Source organism: Xiphophorus maculatus, chromosome 17 (assembly GCF_002775205.1).
Source record: "Xiphophorus maculatus strain JP 163 A chromosome 17, X_maculatus-5.0-male, whole genome shotgun sequence".
Lineage (NCBI taxonomy): Eukaryota > Metazoa > Chordata > Actinopteri > Cyprinodontiformes > Poeciliidae > Xiphophorus > Xiphophorus maculatus.
Window position 1 is genome coordinate 487,791 of NC_036459.1, and position 20,015 is coordinate 507,805.

A 20,015-nucleotide genomic window follows, 5' to 3' on the forward strand; every position below is an offset into this window, starting at 1 on the left:
TGCTTAACCCACAGCAGGAAGTGAACGTTCCCCGTTTGGACCGAACCAAGCTCTCCTTTAGCTCCCTGGGTTGAGGTCGGCGGTCGGGCGTGTCTGCAGTCAGGACGCCGCTGTGGCCGGCGGACAGTTTTTGAAGGTGAAGTTGAGGTCGGACGGGCGCGGCGCCTGCAGGCGGGACAGCAGCGTGGTGCGCCGGATGCTGCTGTCCGAGTCCTGCTGCCGCAGCCGGTCCCGCAGCCGGCGGCAGCAGGGCAGCAGGCCCAGGAAGTCCGACAGCAGGTGGCCGCTGAAGATCATGTAGATCCAGGGGTTGCAGCAGCTGTTGAGGCTGGCCAGCAGGGCGGACAGCGTCACCGCCGGGTTCTCTGAGTCTGCAGGACCAAAACAAAATAATTAAATAAAATGAAGTTTAAAAAAATCACCAGGCTGAGTTTCAACTAGACAAACAGCTTGAATCGTTTCTGGAGTCTCAACCAACTGAAGGGAACTAGCTATTGGCTGTCTTTAAAGTCACTAGATGATGTCATCATCTAATTTGCATATTTGGTGATTTGTGATCGAAGCGGCACTACGACAGAGTATGAGGGTCATACTAAGGGAATAAAATTAAATTAAATATTTCAATCTTTTTTTCTCCTACAACTTTATTCTTCTAGTATTTTGACTTTATTCTCATCATTACGACTTTTTTCTGAATTTAATCTCGTGTTATTACGACTTTTTTCTGAATTTAATCTCGTGTTATTACGACTTTTTTCTGAATTTAATCTCGTGTTATTACGACTTTTTTCTGAATTTAATCTCGTGTTATTACGACTTTTTTCTGAATTTACTCTCGTGTTATTACGACTTTTTTCTGAATTTAATCTCGTGTTATTACGACTTTTTTCTGAATTTACTCTCATATTATTACGACTTTTTTCTGAATTTAATCTCGTGTTATTACGACTTTTTTCTGAATTTAATCTCGTGTTATTATGACTTTTTTCTCGTACGACTTTAAGAGACTATTATGACTCTTTTGTTGTACGGATTAATTCTTGTATTATTTCAGCGTTACTGTCGTACAGCTTGATTCTGGTTATTTTATCACATTATTCTCTAATAATTACGACTTTATTTTCATTGTTTCGACATTATTGTTGTACCACTTTATTCTTGTATAATAACGACTTTCTTCTGGTATTATTTTGACTTTATTCTTATTCAGCTTTACTCTTGCAATATGATTTTATTCCGACTTTTCCCCTGTAATATTAGAACGTTGTAACCTCAGCAGCATGTGCGATATATCGGTATCGGCCGATGTTATTGTTGGTCCGTTCATCATCAGCAATAAAGATTTTTATGAACTTTCAGCTGTTAAAGTGACATTTGTTACCAGTTGTAAGAACGAGTCACTTCTTCACTCCATTGAATCCAAACAGTGAAATGCAGTGTTGTATAAAGTACTGAAATCTCAGAGTCAAGTAAAAGTACAAGTACCTCTCCAAAATACGACTTTGGTAAAAGTCGAAGTCACTGACTGAAATGTTACTTGAGTAAAAGTCTTAAAGTATCTGAAACTTCTTGTACTTAAGTATGGAAATTACTGTAAAAATGGATGTACTCAAGTAATGTAATGAAAAGTACAAGTAAAAAGTAAAACAAAGCAAATGCAGTTTGAATGACATTTTTTATATTTTGGTAAACTTGTCAAATACACTTAAAATAATGTACCCAACCAAGTGCAGGCAAAATTAAACCTGCTAATAAATTGTTCCAGTTTTAAAGAGTAGCACATGTTAATGGTTTGTGGTTTTGAACTTGCATGCCTTTCCTATATTCGTTAAATTGAGTCTAAATTGCTATCGCTATGGCTTCTGTCCCCCGTTGAACTAGGGTGACCAGACGTCCTCTTTTTCCCGGACATGTCCTACTTTTCAGACCTAAAAAGATGTCCGGGGGGAATTTAAAAATTGTCCGGGATTTTGGTCAATTGCCTCAAAACACATTACATAGCTTACAGTGCATTATAGGGCACGGCGCTGCGTGTCACGTAATCCCTGAGCCGCGTCAGTGGGCAGCACTCTTCTCTGTTCGTCCCTCCCACCCGGTGTAAGGTTTTCTGATTTCTGATTTCCCCAACAATGGGAGAAGCGAAACAGGTGTATCCTATTGGAGGTGATGAACAAGCCCAGGCAGGTAGTTCTACCGACTTTGTTCGGTAGCCTGCTTGCTACTTGCTAATCAGTAGGTGGGGTCAAAACACTTTGTTTCTCTCTCGCGCTTTTTTGTAACGAGTAACTAAACCACACATTGAAAATGTATCAGAGTAAAAGTACGCAATTAAGTTCGGAAATATAGTGAAGTAAAAGTGAAAGTCATCAAAAATTTTCATACTGCAGGAAAGTATGAAGTACTCCAAAATATACTTAAGTAAAGTAGTGAAGTATTTTTACTTCGTTACTATACAACACTGGTGAAATGTGAAAAGGTTTTTTCACATCTTTTTCCTGATGATTTTACATTCTGATGAGTCTTAACATAAATAAATGGTAAATACTTTTTTCTCTACAGTTTTTAGTGCTGTAAAATATTTTTGTTGTTCATTCTTTATCTAAAAAAACAAACAGATTTAGTTTATATCCGTTTTTTCATTAAAAAGTTTAAAGGAAAATGAAACTAATTTGTGTAAACATCAAAAACTACATTTTAAAAAATGATAAATCGCATTTTAGGTAACAGAAGACAAATAAATGTATAATGACGCTTTATTTAATTACTGCAGCAAATATAAATTAAAGTGAATTATTGTGGATATGTCTAATCTACGGGATAATTAATTAGTATTAAATACGTTTTGGTCATTTAGAGATTTAATTTTTAAATTAACTTTAAAAGTTTAGAACGAGACAAACAGTTTGGATGAAGATATAAAACTAAAATAATAATCATCAATTTTATTTATCTTCTCTAAACACTCGGAATAAATAGAAAACTGGACATGAATCAGAGATTAAAAGCTTTTAGGGAGAAGAAAATGAACAGTTTGCTGATTCATTTTTGTAAAATGTTTCGTTTTGGAAACAAAAGTGCAGATCTTTAACTCACCGCAATACAAAAAATCTGATTATTATTTAGAAGCAGAAGCTGTCAGGAGGTCTTATAAAAACATAAACCATCACATTAATCATGCATTTAAAGCTGCTATGGAAGGTAAAATAAACATTTTGTTGATTTATTTCCATACAAAATTCAGTTTTACAAACTAAAAGCGCTGATCTGGTCAGAGCCTGTCAGACAAGAACCTCAGGAATAAAATGTAGAAGAATTTAGCAGCAGGTCGTGAGACGTGTTGGAAAAAACTCAGTCGTTTTCCAGGAATTGAGCTAAATTACAAACAGAAAACTTCAGTAAATAAATTAAAACATAAAACAGGAAGTTAAAAGCTGTTATGAGCCTTTACTTTCATTTAAAAACAGAGAAAAAGCGCCAGAGGAATAAAACCATCATTATGAGACCCACCGTGCCAGGAGAAGGTTTCGTCCCAAACGGACCACATCTGAACGGTGAAGAACGGAGTCCAGCAAACCACGTAAGCCACCACGATCACGAAAGTCATCTTGACGGTGCGTAATTTGGCGCGGGAGATGGTGGAGACGCTGCTGACGGAGTTCCTGCCCAGGATCCCGGACCTGCCGCCCGCCGCCGAACCGCCCGCCGCCGAGCTCTTCCTGCGCGTCTTGCCCTTCAGGTTCCTCCAGATCGTCCTGCAGATGAAGCCGTAGCAGAACACCAGCACGGCCACCGGAACCAGGAAGATCCCCGCCGTGATCCAGGTGATGTAGGCGCGCAGCCCCCACGGCTCCACGAAGTGACCCCAGCAGTCGTAGACTGCCGAACCGGGCCGAACCTCGCTGAGGGAGAAGATGAAGTACTGCGGGGAGCTGAGCAACAGGCTGCACGCCCAGCTGCAGCTGATCATAATGTAGGCGCGCTGCGTGGGCTGCTGCAGGCTGCGCAGCGGGTGGCAGATAGCCACGTAGCGGTCCACGGTCATCATCACCATCATGTAGGTGGAGGCGAACATGCCCAGAACCTGCAGGTGCTTCACGATGCGGCACAGGAAGTCCGGCCCGTAGAAGCGGAAGGTGACCTCCCAGCAGAGCTGCGGCAGCACCTGGAAGAAGGCGACCACCAGGTCGGCCAGGCTCAGGTGCTTCATGAACAGGTGCATGCGCGACAGCTTTCTGCGGCTGCGCAGCATGGCCAGCAGGACGCTCAGGTTCCCCGCCACCGCCGCCGCGAACGCCAGGCTCAGCACCGTGATCTCCAGCTTGGCCACCTCCTCGTTGCGCCCGAACGGGTCGGAGTGGTTGGCGGTCCCGCTGAGGTTCCGCTGCGTGGCGTTGAAGGAGCGCATGGTGGCGCTCCGGAGAGACGGAGGCGGAGAGGGGACAAACAGCAGGAGACGCGTCTGGGCGCAGCTGGTGCGGGTCTGCCTCTTTTAGAGCTTCCTCTGGAAACCCCATGCACGCAGGGGCGGTCCTAGCCCGTTTGGTGCCCGGGTCAACATGCTCAGGTTGCCAGTTCTGGCCGTTTCCAGCCCAAAACAACGTAAAACCCCAAACCGGCCCAGATCTGTTGATACATGGATGTAACCAGAGTTGGGTAGGAGCTGGTTACATTTATCTGAGTAACTTTTAGGAAAAAATATGTTTTCTGAAAAGTATACTTCGCTGCACTTCTGAGTATTTTTATTTGAAGTATTCTTGAGTAAAATGTCTGGATTTTCTCCCCACTGAATGAAAAACAAACCTGTTATAAACAAACAGCTGTTACAGTTTCATCAGTTTTTCATTAAGAAAAACATTTTTTACCTGACTCTTATTTTTTGCTATTTATACAAATTGGTGGAATTTTTATCCTTAAAATACCAAAATTTTCATCTGATTATGTAAGAACAATTTTTTGCAATTTATTTTATGTCCTTCTTTAAATAACATCATAAACATTGTATTCATATATTTCTGCCAAAAGGCATTTGTTTGTTTTTTTGAGTCTGTAAACTCCACTTAATGAATAATTGATTACTAAATTAGCTGATTGTTTTAACAATCGATTAATTGCTTCAGTTTTAGATGAGAGACACCAGAACCCATGATCCAGACTACCTGAGGGCTCCAGAACCCCAGCAGAACCGCAGGCTGATCTCCTCCATGCCACGCCGCATTGATGCAGTAATTCATGCAAACCAGAAACTGGAAGCACAGAAATTACATTTCTAGTTATTGATCTTCTATAATTCATAACTTGTTCATTCAGCTCCAGATTCCAGTCAAGAGAAAATGTTTCATCTGCAGAAGCTGGAGCTCTGTAGACAAACAGATTAAATATTGATCATCTTCATAAACACCAGCAACTGTTGATGTAATCAGCATCTAATCAGCAGATCTACGTCTCGCTCTAAAGCGTCGACAACCAGATAACCTCAGAGGCTCAGCTTGGTTTTTAATCAGGGAAACCAGCGTCGCTCCTGATGGAGAAGGAAAACTCCTGCAGGCAGAGCAGAAAGCAGATTAAAGTTCCAGCTCTGCCGCCTTTAAGACCAAGACTAACTTTTATGAGAGGCGACAACTCCAGAAGTTCTTCAGGGCTTTGGTTTTACACTGGACTGCAGAGAATAACTACAACTTTTCTGAAGAAATGAGCAGTCCAAGGCTTCCTGCCACAGTGTGTGTACGCTGGAATCCTGCGTACTGATGATAAAAAAGTTAGCTAAAATAGTAAGGTTAGCTTAAGTAGCATCACTAGCATGTGGATGTACATTGACATACTGCATTCAGTATGCTAAATGTGAGCAATACATCAAAAATGAGCTAAAATCCTTAGTCTCTCAGCCAAAATGCTTATTTTAGCTATAATGCTAACGTTAGCATGAGGGCTATCACTAGTACACAGAGTCACTAGCATGTTGACGCTATCAGTAGGATGCAAGTTATCACTAGCATGTTGTGCAACACTGACTTACTCCACTCAGTATGCTAACATTAGTGTATTAGCTAAAATGCTACGGTTACCTTAATGCTATCAGTAGAACATAAAGTAGCTGAAATTGCTTGATTATATCTGAATTTAAATCTTAATAGTTTAACTATTATAAAAGATATTTTGTTTAGATCAGCAGAGGATTGATTTTTATTCTCCTAATAAATGAAATAATCATGAAAACGGCCTGTAATAAAGATGATTTGATTATCTGCAAACATTAAAGTGATAAAAATGAGGAAACCCAGGAAAAAATGAAGGATTAAATCTCTAGACTCACTGATCCTCTTACTGAAGGAGAAATCAAAAATCATTCAAATGAAGGTCAGGGTGTGAAAACTTGTTTCATCAGAACCGACCGTTAAGGAAAAAAAACAGAAATAAAATTCAACATTGGTGAAACTTCAGCTTTCTATGATTTCATCAGGAAAGAGGGAGTCGAAGCTTTCAGCCTGACGAGGGATTAATAAAGTCGCTTTTATTTGATTAAAAGCGTTTGATGATTCCTGAAGGAACCCGATGATTTTACTGCTGCAGGAACTTTGGAAACAAAACCAACTGGGTCTTTTAAACATCCATAACAGAAAAAAACTTTCCCATTTTATAACAATAATCTGTTTTCACTGGAATATCTACAGATGAAAACTTTAGTTTTACATTTACTTATGAAATTTTACTTTATTTTTGTGTTGTAGTTTATACTTTTGTACTCTACCTCAAAAAGGATTTTGTTTTGACTTTCCCTGAAATGATCATTTTTTGCTCTTTATTTAGGAAAAAACACATTTGTTTTGTTCTATTCTTTGTTTATCTTGTTAAATAACTATTAAACTATGTAATTCATCTTTGTTCAAATTTTTTCTTAAGTTTTAACAATATAATTCAAGGGTAAAAAACAAAAAAAACACCAAAATGTCAGACGTTTGATATTAAATCAAGCTTACATGAGAAATGTATCAGTATTAGCATCGATATCAATGTCATAATAAGCAATAAATCAATGAATCGTATGATAAATGAAAGCAAAATCAATCATTTCCATTTGCATTGTTTATTGTTTTTTCTTTTTACCAAAAACTGGATGATAAAAGTCTTCAGTTTGTTGCTTTATTTAAGGATAATTTTGTCTCCAGAGACTTTATAATTAATATTATTTGTTGTTTTGTTTATGTATTTTGGATATTTAAAATATCTTCCAGCTCCGGTGAGAAATATTCATTAGAATTTAAAGTTAATTGATATATGAGAATGTGTTTTTGTAGTATTAGCAGACATGATCTGGTGGGCAGGGCTAATGTTGTGGGCGGGGCCAATCCAGTAGGCGGGGCTAAGCTGTTGGGCGGGGCTAACAGTCAAACCTCTGCAGAAGAGGACAGCAGCTGATTTTTAGATCTTTGCTGAGGTAGATCAGATCGGCTCCACCTGTCAGCTGATTACTGACCCAACAGTAAGGATAAGTCAACCGGCTGATAATTCAATGCACCCCTAACTAGTATTATAACTTCTGGGAAAATTTGTAATCAACTGAGTCTCTTGGTATTTATCTGGTAGAATTTCTTTCCAAAACTACCTGGTTTGAGACGTGGTTCAGAAACAATCCTGGAGTAACTTTGCTGCATTTCAGCCTCTTAATGTCCAATTTATATGCAGAGCAGAGGAGAGGCGGCTGCCGGTCAGACGGTTACATAATGTGTTTTGGTCAAACAGTGGTGGGTAATGCTCAGACCTGCCACCACTCACATTTATGCCTCTGCGGTTATGGAGCCGTCAAAGTTGGCCGGAACTGACAGATAATGGCGGCCGGTATCCGCGGCGATAAGCGATCAGACCCGCCGGGCGGCTGCGTGTGTTTAACACAATCAGCCATTGTGTCACCGGTTCTGGACCGGTTCTGGTTCCTTTCTGTTAGTTCAGAACACATGCACACAGCGTGTTTATGTAACAAATTTTAGATTAAAAAATAAACTGGGAAAATGCAACATAGCAAAACTTAAAGTAATTTTTTACCAATAAATTGATTTTTCTCTATCTTTTTATTCAATATAGTGAATAAAAAGTTAAAGCTCCTCTTAAATGATTACTGAACTGACGCATTAGGGCCAAAAAACATGAGAATAAAATTATAATGACTTTATTACTTTATGACTTTACCCTAACCCTTTTTTTTGGTTTTTTTCCCCAAAATGGCGGCGCACGCAGTTGCAGCGGCCCATTGCTCTCTCGGTCGGTGCTATGCTATGATTGGCTGCTTGTGAACGTGTTGATTTGTGTTCCGTCATGTCGGACAAACAAAATATACAGTCGGGACGATCTCCTGACGATCGGTTCCCGCTACGAACGAGATGTTACAGCTGATTTTCAACGCTTGTTCAATATTCCGGGGGACATAGCGAGGAGCCCCGGCGCGCCGTGGATTACCATCCCAGCAGGGGGGAAGCGACGGCGGCGTAGAGAGAGAAGGCAGAAGCGGGGCTGCAGGGCCGGCCTGCTAGCTAGGCTACGGAGGCAACCACACAAACCACCGCTCCCCAGCCTGTTTCTCTCCAACGCCAGATCCCTGGCAAACAAGATGGATGAACTGAGACTACAGGCTGCATCTCACAGCGCAGTGAAGGACAGCTGTGTTCTTCTGATCACGGAGACCTGGCTGCATCCAGACGTAGCGGACTCTGCCATCGAGCTAGCAGGCTACACAGTACAGCGCCACGACAGAACGAAGGACTCCGGTAAGAGCAGAGGAGGAAGCTCTGTGTTTACCTGAACAACACCTGGTTACTAACACAGCGACTGTCATCAGCCATTGCTCCCCAGACCTGGAGTATGTGACTGTTAGATGCAGACCAATATACCTCCCCAGAGAGTTCACCGTAGTCATGGTAACCGTAGCATCCCACCGGATGCTAATGCTAAAACAGCTATTGGACTTTTGCATGGCAGCATTAGCAGAGCATCTATCCAGATGCTGTGCACATCATAGCGGGGACTTCAACCATGCAGACCTGAAGACAGCGCTCCCCAAATTCCACCAGCATGTAAAGTGTGCTACAAGAGAGGCTAACACTCTGGACAAAGTCTACTCCAACATCAAGCTAGGCTACAGGGCTAGACCACTTCCTCACCTGGGTCAGTCCGATCACCTGTCCCTGCATTTAATTCCTGCTTATGCCCCCCTCAGGAAAACTGCTCCAACCATCACCAAACCATCAAATCCTGGCCCCAGGATGCAACACAGCAGCTGCAGGACTGTTTCAACAGGATAAACTGGGATGTTTTTGAACATCAGGACCTGGAGGTTTTTACAGACAGTGTACTGTGCTACACCAAGAACTGTATTGACACTGTAGCTGTGGATAAACGCATCCGGGTCTTCCCAAACCAGAAGCCCTGGATGACTCAGGAGGTCCAGCGACTGCTAAAGACCAGGAATGCGCCTTCAGGTCTGGGGACAGGACCGTCTACAGTACAGCCTGAGCTAACTTGAAGAGCGGCATCAGAATGGCTAAGTCTGACTACAGGAGGAGGATAGAGGGCTACCTTGACAGCAACAACAGCAGGCAGGTGTGGCAGGGAATCCAGCATCTCACCAACTACAGGACCAACCTCGCAGCTGCGGAAGGCGACGCCACGCTGGCAGAGGAGCTGAACCTCTTCTTTGCCCGCTTTGAGGTGAAGCCAACAGAGGCAGCCACACTACACCAAGCGACCCACAACACCACACCCCTCGTTGTAGAGGAACACGAGGTGAGGCGCACACTGCGGGCCGTCAACCCAAGGAAGGCTGCTGGACCTGATGGCGTCCCTGGACGTGTCCTGAAAGACTGCGCCGATCAGCTGGCTGGAGTCTTCACCAGGATCTTCAACCAGTCCCTAGCCCTGTCTACAGTCCCATCCTGCCTGAAATCTTCCACCATAGTCCCCATACCCAAGAAACCTCACATCTCCTGCCTCAACGACTACCGGCCAGTGGCACTAACCCCTGTGGTGACGAAGTGTTTTGAAAAACTGGTCCGGGGTCACATCACAGCACTTCTCCCTCCTGGCTTTGACCACCACCAGTTCGCCTACAGAGCCAACAGATCCACAGAGGACGCTGTGATCATGGCCCTCCATGCTGCTCTGTCACATCTGGAGCAGCAGGGCAGCTATGTGCAGATGCTCTTTGTAGACTACAGCTCTGCTTTTAATACCATCCTCCCTCACAGACTGGTGGACAAACTGGGGGACCTGGGCCTCCCTCACTCCACCTGCATGTGGATCCTGAGCTTCCTGACCAACCGACAGCAGAGAGTTAGGGTGGGAAAACATACATCCACTGCCCTCAGCCTTAGTACTGGCTCTCCACAGGGCTGTGTGCTGAGCCCCCTGCTCTATTGTCTGTACACATACGACTGCACCTCTGCCCACCACAGCAACACCATCATCAAGTTTGCTGATGACACCACAGTGGTGGGGCTCATCTCAGGAGGACGAGTCCGCCTACAGGGGTGAGGTGGAGCGGCTGGTGGTGTGGTGCAGGGAGAACAATCTGCTCCTCAACAACTCAAAGACAAAAGAACTCATAATAGATTACAGGAGGAATAAAACGGACATTACACCACTAACCATTGGGGGAAAATGTGTGGAGAGGGTAGCTGATTTCCGTTTCCTGGGGGTCCACATTGAGCAGGGCCTCACATGGAACATGAACACCTTGGAGCTGATAAAAAAGGCCCAGCAAAGACTGAACTTCCTGAGGGTTCTCAGGAGGAACAGCATCAAGGAGAAGCTGCTGGTGTCCTTCTACAAGTGCTCCATAGAGAGCATACTGACCTACTGTATCTGCGCCTGGTATAACAGCAGCACTACGGCTCAAAGGAAAGCTCTCCAAAGGGTTGTGAATACAGCCCAAAAAATCATTGACTGCCCTCTCCCCTCACTGGAGGACCTGCACAGCGACCGCTGTCTAAGAAAAGCACAACACATCACAAAGGACACTTCTCACCCCGGACCTTCTCTGTTCACACTGCTGCCTTCAGGCAGAAGATACAGAGCAACCAGAACCAGAACCAACCGTCTCAGAGACAGTTTCTACCCGACAGCAATAACTAAACTAAATGCAATCAAAAACAACCATTAATCATCATGAATGATGGATGTGAGAATGTGGCTGTTCTTATTTATTAGTTGTTTTTTTGTTTGTTTGTTTGTTTATGTTTTTTACCAGTTATTTGTTATTTCTTACATTGTGTGTGAATTGTGAGACAGTTATTTTTTGTTTTTAAGCTTATGGACTGACTGATGGCACCTTTTAAATTTTGTTGTTCTTGTGACAATGACAATAAAGATTTATCTATCTATCTATCTATCTATCTATCTATCTATCTATCTATCTATCTATCTATCTATCTATCTATCTATCTATTTAACAAATTTAAGATGAAAAACAAGAGGAATACACCAAAACACAATTTAATTTTTTTAATTAAGTTATTCCTTTCTGACTTTTTTTTACATGAAAACATTTCATATCAAACATAAATTAAAAATATCCCGAGTGAAAAGTAAAATAAATAAATTTATTTTTTAACAGAAAAAAATCTATTTAACAATGAAGCATTAGGGCCATAATAATGAAAAAAGAGAATAAATTTGAAATAATAGGAGTATAAAGTCATTGTAATATGGGAATGAAATCATTATGAGAATAAAGTCATAAAATGATGAATTTATGCACAAATTTAAGATAAAAAATGCATCATTGCACAATTAAAACATTTTTTGTCAGTAAGTTTATTTTTTTACATTAAAATGTTTCAGATAAAACTAACTTTAATATAAATAAAAATATTCTTAGTAAAAAGAAAAAGTCTAAATAAAATTAATAATAATTTCAGTTATTAACAGAAAATATATATATCCTAAGATAGAGTATTAGGGCCATACTAATGAGAAAATAATGTTAAAATTAAATGTTGTAACAACATTAATTCAAATTCTTCAGTTATTGTAGATCGTGATAGAATAATAAATAAATATGACAATTACAAGAATTACGTCATACAAGAATAAAGGTTCAAATAAGAAAATAAACCATAAATTCATACTATTCTGTTTTAAAGTCATAATATTTTGACTTTATTCTCGAAATATTGCTGGGAAGAATTGTGTTGCCTCCAACAAGATGGCCGGGGCTAAATCCTGGAAAAAAACGAACTAAATTGTTGATTTCAAATGATCTAAGTGTTAATTTATGAACTGAAAGTGAGAAGGAAACAGAAAGCGGGCGCAGCATGACGCTGTATTAATGGCAGCTTTAACACGCCGTTACATTTCTAGGGTTTCTCCTGATAAAGGTCACATTTGGCCCACAGACCAGAGGAAGCATCACCTGCTGCATCACCTGCTGTTTCTCCACTCTGTCAAACCTCGGGGAGCTAATTGCTTTCAGAGAACATCGATTTCTCACTCGCTGTTTCTTTTTTATGACAAACTGCAGTTAAAGATCCTGCAACTTTTTAATGTATGCAACCATTTCCACGCAGCATTAGCATCTTTAAGGCATTTTTGTTTTCCAGCTCATTTCTCAGATAGATCTGTTAGACATTAAATCTCCTTCCACTGAATAAATTCTTGATTCATTTATTGTTTTTAATGATTAATCGGAAATGTTCCAGCGTCGAGTTATCATGCGACAAAGCGACTGCAATGATCATTTAAAAAACAAGAACTTGTGCTAAAATTATGTTAGCTTAAATGTTTATTAGCATGCAGCTATCAGTTTTCTGAACGTATATTTGATCCCTCCTTTTGGAAAATATGATTACAATAAATAATAAAAGTCTTAATGGATTTTAATGTGGAAGATAACTCCGTGTTCTTAGAAAAAATTTACCGATTTGTGGATTTTTTTTTCAGGCGTTCGCCAAGCAGTCAAGCCAGGAAGAGCGTTTATTTTCCTCGCTGCTGATTGGTGGAACCGCAAGGAGCGGCAATACCAAGAATGCTGATTGGTGGGACTGCTTATAGCACAGAAGGCTCGAGGTTGTTAGCTTCTGTGTTAGCACTAAAATGATTTCTGCTTTGTATGCGCTGCTAAAAAACACTAAATCTTACAAAGTATTTCGGTTTATTTTCCAGTGTAACTATCTTAGTACACTTGAAATAAGACAAGTAACTTTACAGCAAAAATAGGAGCTTGTTTTAAGTCAATAATTATTAAATATAGATGAAAACGTATTAGTTCCATGATTCACTTATAACAAAATATTTTTCCTAGAGTTTTCAAATAAATTTTTTATTATATTTTTGGGCAGCAAGATTTGTTTTTGAGTAAAAACATCTCAATAATTGGGGCTCTATTTACTCCAACATCAAGATCAAAGCAAAAACTTAATTAGGACGGGATATTAGGGCCATGCCCAGAAAATTCAATAACATTACAAGAATAAAGTGACACTTTATTCTCATTAATTTATTACTAGTCTCAGTTTTCTGACTTTATTCTCGTTGTTTTATTATTATTATTTTACTTTTTTTTAGTATAGCCCTTGGAAATTTGTAAAAAAAAAAAAAAAAAATCAAGTATTATTTTATTTTTATTTGTCCTTTATTTATTCATGTTATCTCATTGAAATTCAAGATATAATTTCCAAGAATGATTGGTTTTGATAAATCAAAATTACAAACAGAAATAAAAGAAGCAATTAAGAAATTTGACTTAATTAAATAAGCTATTAAAATATGAACTATTCTATTAACTCATATTTTTCTTCTTAAAAAGAATAATAACTTCTTTTTGCAGACCTCAGTTATTTCTATAACTGAAGTCAGGGGCTGCCAAAATCCTCCAGAGGGGCCAGAAATGGCCCCCAGGCCAGACTTTGAACACCCTGAGCTCTTGGCATGGATTCGATGAGTGAAAGAAGTAAAATCCTTTCAACTATAAAGTTCATTTCAGTTTACAGTCTCACTGCTTTCTTCTCAACTCTGCTTATGATTCTAGTTGCAAAGCCTGGACTGTGGAGAGCGATAAACAGACCCACTGAGGAAATGCATGGTTTATTAAAGTCAGAGCGACGCCCAGAGGCCCAATAAATGTGTTTTATTTGTATTCTGTGCAGAAAAGCCGCAGCAGTGGGGAACGTTGCTGCTGAGGATCAATAGCCCTGATTTAGCCGAGTCAAACCTCGATGCTTGTATGTTTCCATACAAAGAAATATTGAGGCTGATGATGAAAAGAAGTTTCACTTCAGGGGACAAAGTGTTGAACCAGTGGAGAAAAATCAGAGAAAATCTGTTTTTCTCTTTCTGTGAAAGAAAATAATAATAAAATGCTTGTAGTTGTAAATTTTTCTTTTTGTGTGTCGATTTCATTTTTAATAAATAGATTAAAACAGTTTTTAGATGTTTCACTGTAATTTCTGGAGGATGTGGCTAGAAAACTAATTAATAACATATAATTATTGATTTGTTTTGTTTTAAGTGATATGACCTTTCCTGTTTGGTCCAGTTTTTTCTCCACATTGTTTTTATTTTTTAAGCAGTTATGAGGAAGATTGGGGAAACTTGTTGCTCTAAAGGTCGTTGCTAGGTAACCAAGGTTTGGGGAACTTGAAACTGCTTCTTACCAGCAGGTTGTTGCTAGGCAACCAAAGAGTGAGTTTGTTGATATCTTGGTGCTTTTTGTGTTTCAGGATGAGGAAGTGAGGTTTGTTTTGGTCATGTGACTCAGGATTATGAGTGAAGCTGCTCTGCTCTTTATATGATGTCTATCTGTAAATATTGCCATGTAAACAATATTATTACACATAGTCGTCATGTGACGTCACACTTCCAGGAACTGACAGCCATCTTGGTAGGCAGTTGTTATGACAACAATAAACAAGTTACAAGCTTAGAACTAAATCTCACCCCATTTCTACCTAACATAAACAATAAAAGTACATTACAACTTTTTGAGTACTTCACCCTCCTCTGTGTAATACTTAGATAAATATCAGTGGTATTTACTTGTTTATTACATGTACTTTGCCAGAAACTTGTTATTCACATAAAGAGTTTGTACGTCTTTTAATAATCAGTTTAAACACTGATTGTATGCGTCCATGGTGTAGCACTCTTTGTTTTCACTAAGTAGTTAGTAGGAGAGCAGGAGTAGCTTATCCGCATCGTCTGACATGTTTCTATTATCAATATTGACTGCAGCCATTTTGTTGATATTTATTTCTCTTGCACATTGGTCAAGAGTGTCCATAAACTTTCTTTTTGTTGGTTTTTCTCTTGCCTACCAAGATGGCAGTTCAGAGGTGCGGCTCACTTCCTGTTCAGACTTGTGGGAACTTTTTATAACGTGCAATGTGCCTGTCAATAAAAATGCTTCAACTTGCAGCTATGAACATTAAATGAGCTCAACTCGTATTACTAATAAATCTTCCTGCGTCTCAGAGGAAAGTTTAATCCTCAGAGTTTCAGATGAGAGTTCAGAGACATGAAAGAGCCTTAAATGATGTGTCCAACTGGTTTGTTGAGAGGATGATGTTCTGATCAGCTGCTTCTCCCTGAAATCTGTCCAAACCCATCAGCTCCAAGCGCTAATCCACTTCATGGCTTCGCTCCATGGAGGCAAAGGCAGGAAGCTGAAACCGCTCCGAATCCGGCGCCAACACACAACCATTTAGACAATTAAGTCGAGTCCTGCTGACTCAGGATCAGGAAGGGAGTCACGTCTTCAGGGTCGGGTCTGGGTCCAGATTCAGGTCGAGGTGAGGAAGGTGAGGAAGGTGAGGAAGGTGAGGAAGATGAGGTGCAGAGGAGGAAGATCAGCAGACAGAAACAGACTCAGTCACGGGTTCCTGCTAAACGGCCAGATGTGGATCTTCTGCATTCACTGCAAAAGCTTTTATTTTAGTCTTTTTATGTTTTATTTGGCCAGTTTTGTGTCTCTGTCATAGTTTTATGCAGCTGCAAACATGTTTACATACACAAACATTTTTCTCACTCACTCCGATGAAGCCATGGCGTTTTGGCCTGTTATGTTAAACTGGCACAGTTTCCATTTCCTACATGCCAATGTAATGAGAATTTTAACATTTTGTTCAGATTTTAAGTTGGTATTTGTCAGAATTATTTTTTTAGCTTTTTGATGTGGTTCAAACATTTTACAGAAGATGCTTAGAATAGTTTGTTGGAGTTCTGGTCCTTTCTTCACTGCAAAACACAAAATCCTACCAAATGTTTTTGTCAATTTTCCAAAGGAAATATCTTCATATGCTTAAAATAAGACTAAACTGACTTAGAAATAACTTTTCAGCAAGAACTAGGAGCTTGTTTTAAGTTAGTAGTACAGATCTAGTTCTACTGGTAGAAGTGATGTTCTCCTGACTGTGAGGTACGGTGGTGGCAGCATCATGTTTTGCTGCAGGAGGAACTGGTGCACTTGATAAAATAAATGGCATCATGTTTAAAAAATACGACGTGGAAACACTGAAGCAAGATCTAAAGCACCTGTGTCAAACTGAAGGTCTGGGGGCCAAATCCGGCCCCCCATGGTTTCTTCTGTGGCCCTCTAGCAGTTTTTATCTGTATTCTGTCAAATTACATCAATCAGTTCCTCCAGTTTATTGCAAAAATTCATGTGAAACTTTGCTCTTTTTTTGTGCAAATTTTCAGCAAAAATGGTCAAAAACTTTTGGTTAAATGATTTTTAACCGATGCTACCTCCCACCTGCAGGTGGCAGTATTTCTTACTTCTACCTTACTGCTTCCTCAGCTTTACTCAATGTCAAGTTTTGTCCATTATCGATACGGCGAGTTACAAAATGTCTCATTTACCGCCATAAAAAAAAATCACAAAACAATCATAAAGTCCTGGATAGAGTGATCGATCGAATGCAGATACAGATATTGATTAATATTTTAACATTGGACTTATCAATACATTCTGGGATAATCAAAAAACATTGACTTATTCCTCCCTTGTTTTTATACAGATAATATTGTTGATTTTGACTGAAACTGGAGAAGTTAGGGAGGAAAAATCCTGTATGTAAACTTCTGGTTTCTGTTTGCTCCATAATGTACAGTATTATGTAAGAATCAGAACCGTTCCAACGGGCTTTTTCTAAAGCAGCTGCAGCGCATATGTGGGTATTTTTTTATCCGTCACCCCAGAAATAATTACAGCAGCAATTAGCCTTTGTGTGTGTGAGCAGTGTGTGTGAGCAGTGTGTGCGAGCAGTGTGTGTGAGCAGTGTGTGCGAGCAGTGTGTGCGAGCAGTGTGTGTGAGCAGTGAGCGTTAAAGTGGATCTTTGGGCTTTTTTCCTGCAGCAACAAGCTGTTTGTCCTTCGACTTTCTGAAACGGCTCAGAGTGAAAATATGGAGGTGATAAATGGAAACACACAGAGGTGAACTCTGCAGCGCGAAACAAACATGACAACGTTTCAGAAACAAAAACAGCATTTATGAAACACTGGAAATGAAGAAATGTTTTGTCATATTGTGCAGTTTTACACTCCACACTAACTAGCAAAGCAGCCATAAATTAATCTAATTAGATTATTTATTTACAGGGGAAATTAAAAAACTTATGTTTCTGCTACCAACAATCCTAATAAAGTATAAGAGAGTCTTAAACTAACCTTGACTTTTTAGCAATCAGTATAACGACAATGAAACACAGCAGTCTAATTTCCTCATAGCATTCTTCAAAATGGGAAAAACGAGAGAACGCCATTTAAATAAGGTAGATGTGCGATGATTCTTATAAATAAGGAATTTAATGACTCACATCAGATCTTTCCATCCCTAAAAAATTAAAATCAGATCTGTGCCACTTCCATGTGTGGAACTAAATTTGATCCGATAATCTTCAAAGTGTCTGATTGGTCAAAATAATCTGCTGCTGGCCACGCCCCCCTGTCAATAACAAACTTTTACTTGTGACCTAATTATTGGGAGGTTTTTGAAACGACACCAAAAACATCAACATCTGACCTAAAGCTGCTGGTGATTTTTAAAGTGTTTTCACTGATTTTAGTCCCAAATTGAAGAATAAAAACGTCCATAAAAGTGATGTTTGTATAATAGGTTACCTTAAACGCACATGTGAGTGTTGAAAATTAAACCTGTGTCCAACATATATTACAATAAATTGTCCAGAAGTTATAATGTTAAATGATAATATTGACCATTTTCATCTAATATTATGGCCATAATAATAATGCAAGAAAACATTCTCAAAGATCAATAAACGTTAAATTCTAATAAACATTTTAAATGTCAAAAATAATTAAACAACAAATAAAATGAATTATTAAGATTCTGAAAACAACATTGTCCTTCATAAATATGGCTGGTTGAGACCAAAACACTGAAGACTTTTGTCCCTTTTACCCAAAATGATAAATTACTGAACTTGTTTTAATTCATGATGTGATTAGTTGGTTTATTGCCTCCTGGCCTAGTGAGGAGCAGCCATATTGAAATGTAAGGTCGACCTAAAAAGTTGTAACTTTCCCATTTTTCCAATGGGAAATACGACTTCTTCAGGCGTTCCAGTGGATTTTTCTGACTGGGAAATCTGAATTTCCCAGTAAAACTGGAACACAGCATGAGAACGGCTCAGTGGGTCACAGGGAAGAGGTTTTGTGCAATCAGGTCAGTCTGGGACCAATACATTGTTTTCATGTTGGAACCCTGATAACGGATCCATGTTTGCATGCCGATTCCATCCAGTTCAAATATTTACTGGAGCTGGGATAAAGTGGAAAAGCTTCCATCATCAGGTCAAACTCCCTCAGGTCCAGAACGATGCGCAGGGTGGCACCGGGAACCTCCAGCTGTATTATCCTTTCCACTACAGCAGATCAAACACGGAGGCTTTCAGGTGTTTTCAGTAAGGATGTAAAACCCAAACCCTCAGAGTTGAAACGTAAATCTCTGTTCATAAATCTGCTGGGACCCGATTCCACCGAGGATCAAAGTTTTCCCTCTAACAGGAGATCCATCTCATGTTTTGTTGGCCGGGAGGCTTGTAGTTTAAGAGAATTACAAGCTTCTTAAAAAGCAAAACTAAAGATTTATAACGGCACAATAAAGTTTGATTTAAACCGCATCAGAATGACGATGAATTCTGGGAATTTATGAGATCCTCTTGAGAAACAACTGGCAGACTGAGGCGATCCATGATCTCCAAGTCTTTACGACTCGTTTTAAAGGAATTAAACTATCACAGACTTCGTGTCGCTTGACTAAAGTCATGAAAACAGGATAAAAACTCAAAGGTTCAAGATGCTAAAACGATACAACTATTGTTGCAGCTGCACTTTCACTCAAACCATTCAAATCCAGCAGTCGCTTTCTCTGTTCAGCTTGTTGAATATTAATTAAACTGAATGGAAAAGAAATGAATTGAATGTTATTTTAACTTTTAAAAAATGATGGGTAAGAATCGATTATGATGCATTTTTTCACATCCACTCCGGGGTTTCTGCCTTACCAGATGTACGAAACTGAAATTTTTCGCCATCTGACAATACCACTAGTGTATGGAGCGAGACTAGATGTCCGTGACGGCGCCACACCAGGACTTGCTGAGGCGCTGATCAGGTCCGGAACGGTGACCCTGGGTCGGTTGGTGCGAGTGGCTGGACCGGATTTTGGGAACATCCAGGTTAACTCAGCGCTTCCTGGACCGGGTGAAGGTAAAGATGACGGCTGGGGAGAGGCGGCTCCTGCAGCTGCACATCACAAGAGACTGGCTGCCCGATCCGACTGACCCATTCCCGGACCTGCTTATAATTCCAGATTTCGGAGAGGACGGTGGTCCTCTGCTACAAAGTCCGGACAAAGGACTGGACTTGTGCAAAACGGGGCCAAAAGTACTGTACAAATGTTGTGTAAAAATCCTGAACAAAAGAAATAAGAGTGTGTGGAGCGACAGACTCAACAGTCAGAAACCTCAGTGGAGGACTCGGTACAAACCTCCGATAAAAACACGGACCGGTG

At 40.1% G+C, this 20,015-nt stretch overlaps 1 protein-coding gene across 1 annotated transcript; it reads right to left on the reverse strand.

The window, feature by feature from the left end:
• Window positions 1-4,462, reverse strand: LOC102232833 (arg8-vasotocin receptor). The gene is made up of 2 exons (XM_023349837.1): window positions 3,508-4,462; window positions 1-371 (listed from the first exon to the last, which is right to left on the reverse strand). The coding sequence occupies exons 1-2, from the start codon at window positions 4,403-4,405 to the stop codon at window positions 100-102; spliced, it is 1,170 nt and encodes a 389-aa protein (XP_023205605.1). The 5' UTR covers window positions 4,406-4,462; the 3' UTR covers window positions 1-99.
• Window positions 4,463-20,015: the final 15,553 nt, after the last annotated feature.

What these genes read in the sequence shown, in the direction of transcription:
- LOC102232833 (XM_023349837.1), bottom strand. Translation starts at nt 4,405, where the DNA reads ATGCGCTCCTTCAACGCCACGCAGCGGAACCTCAGCGGGACCGCCAAC. An exon ending in CGAAACCTTCTCCTGGCACG is followed by an intron (nt 372 to 3,507) that starts GTGGGTCTCATA and finishes TTGGTCCTGCAG; the next exon opens with ACTCAGAGAACCCGGCGGTG.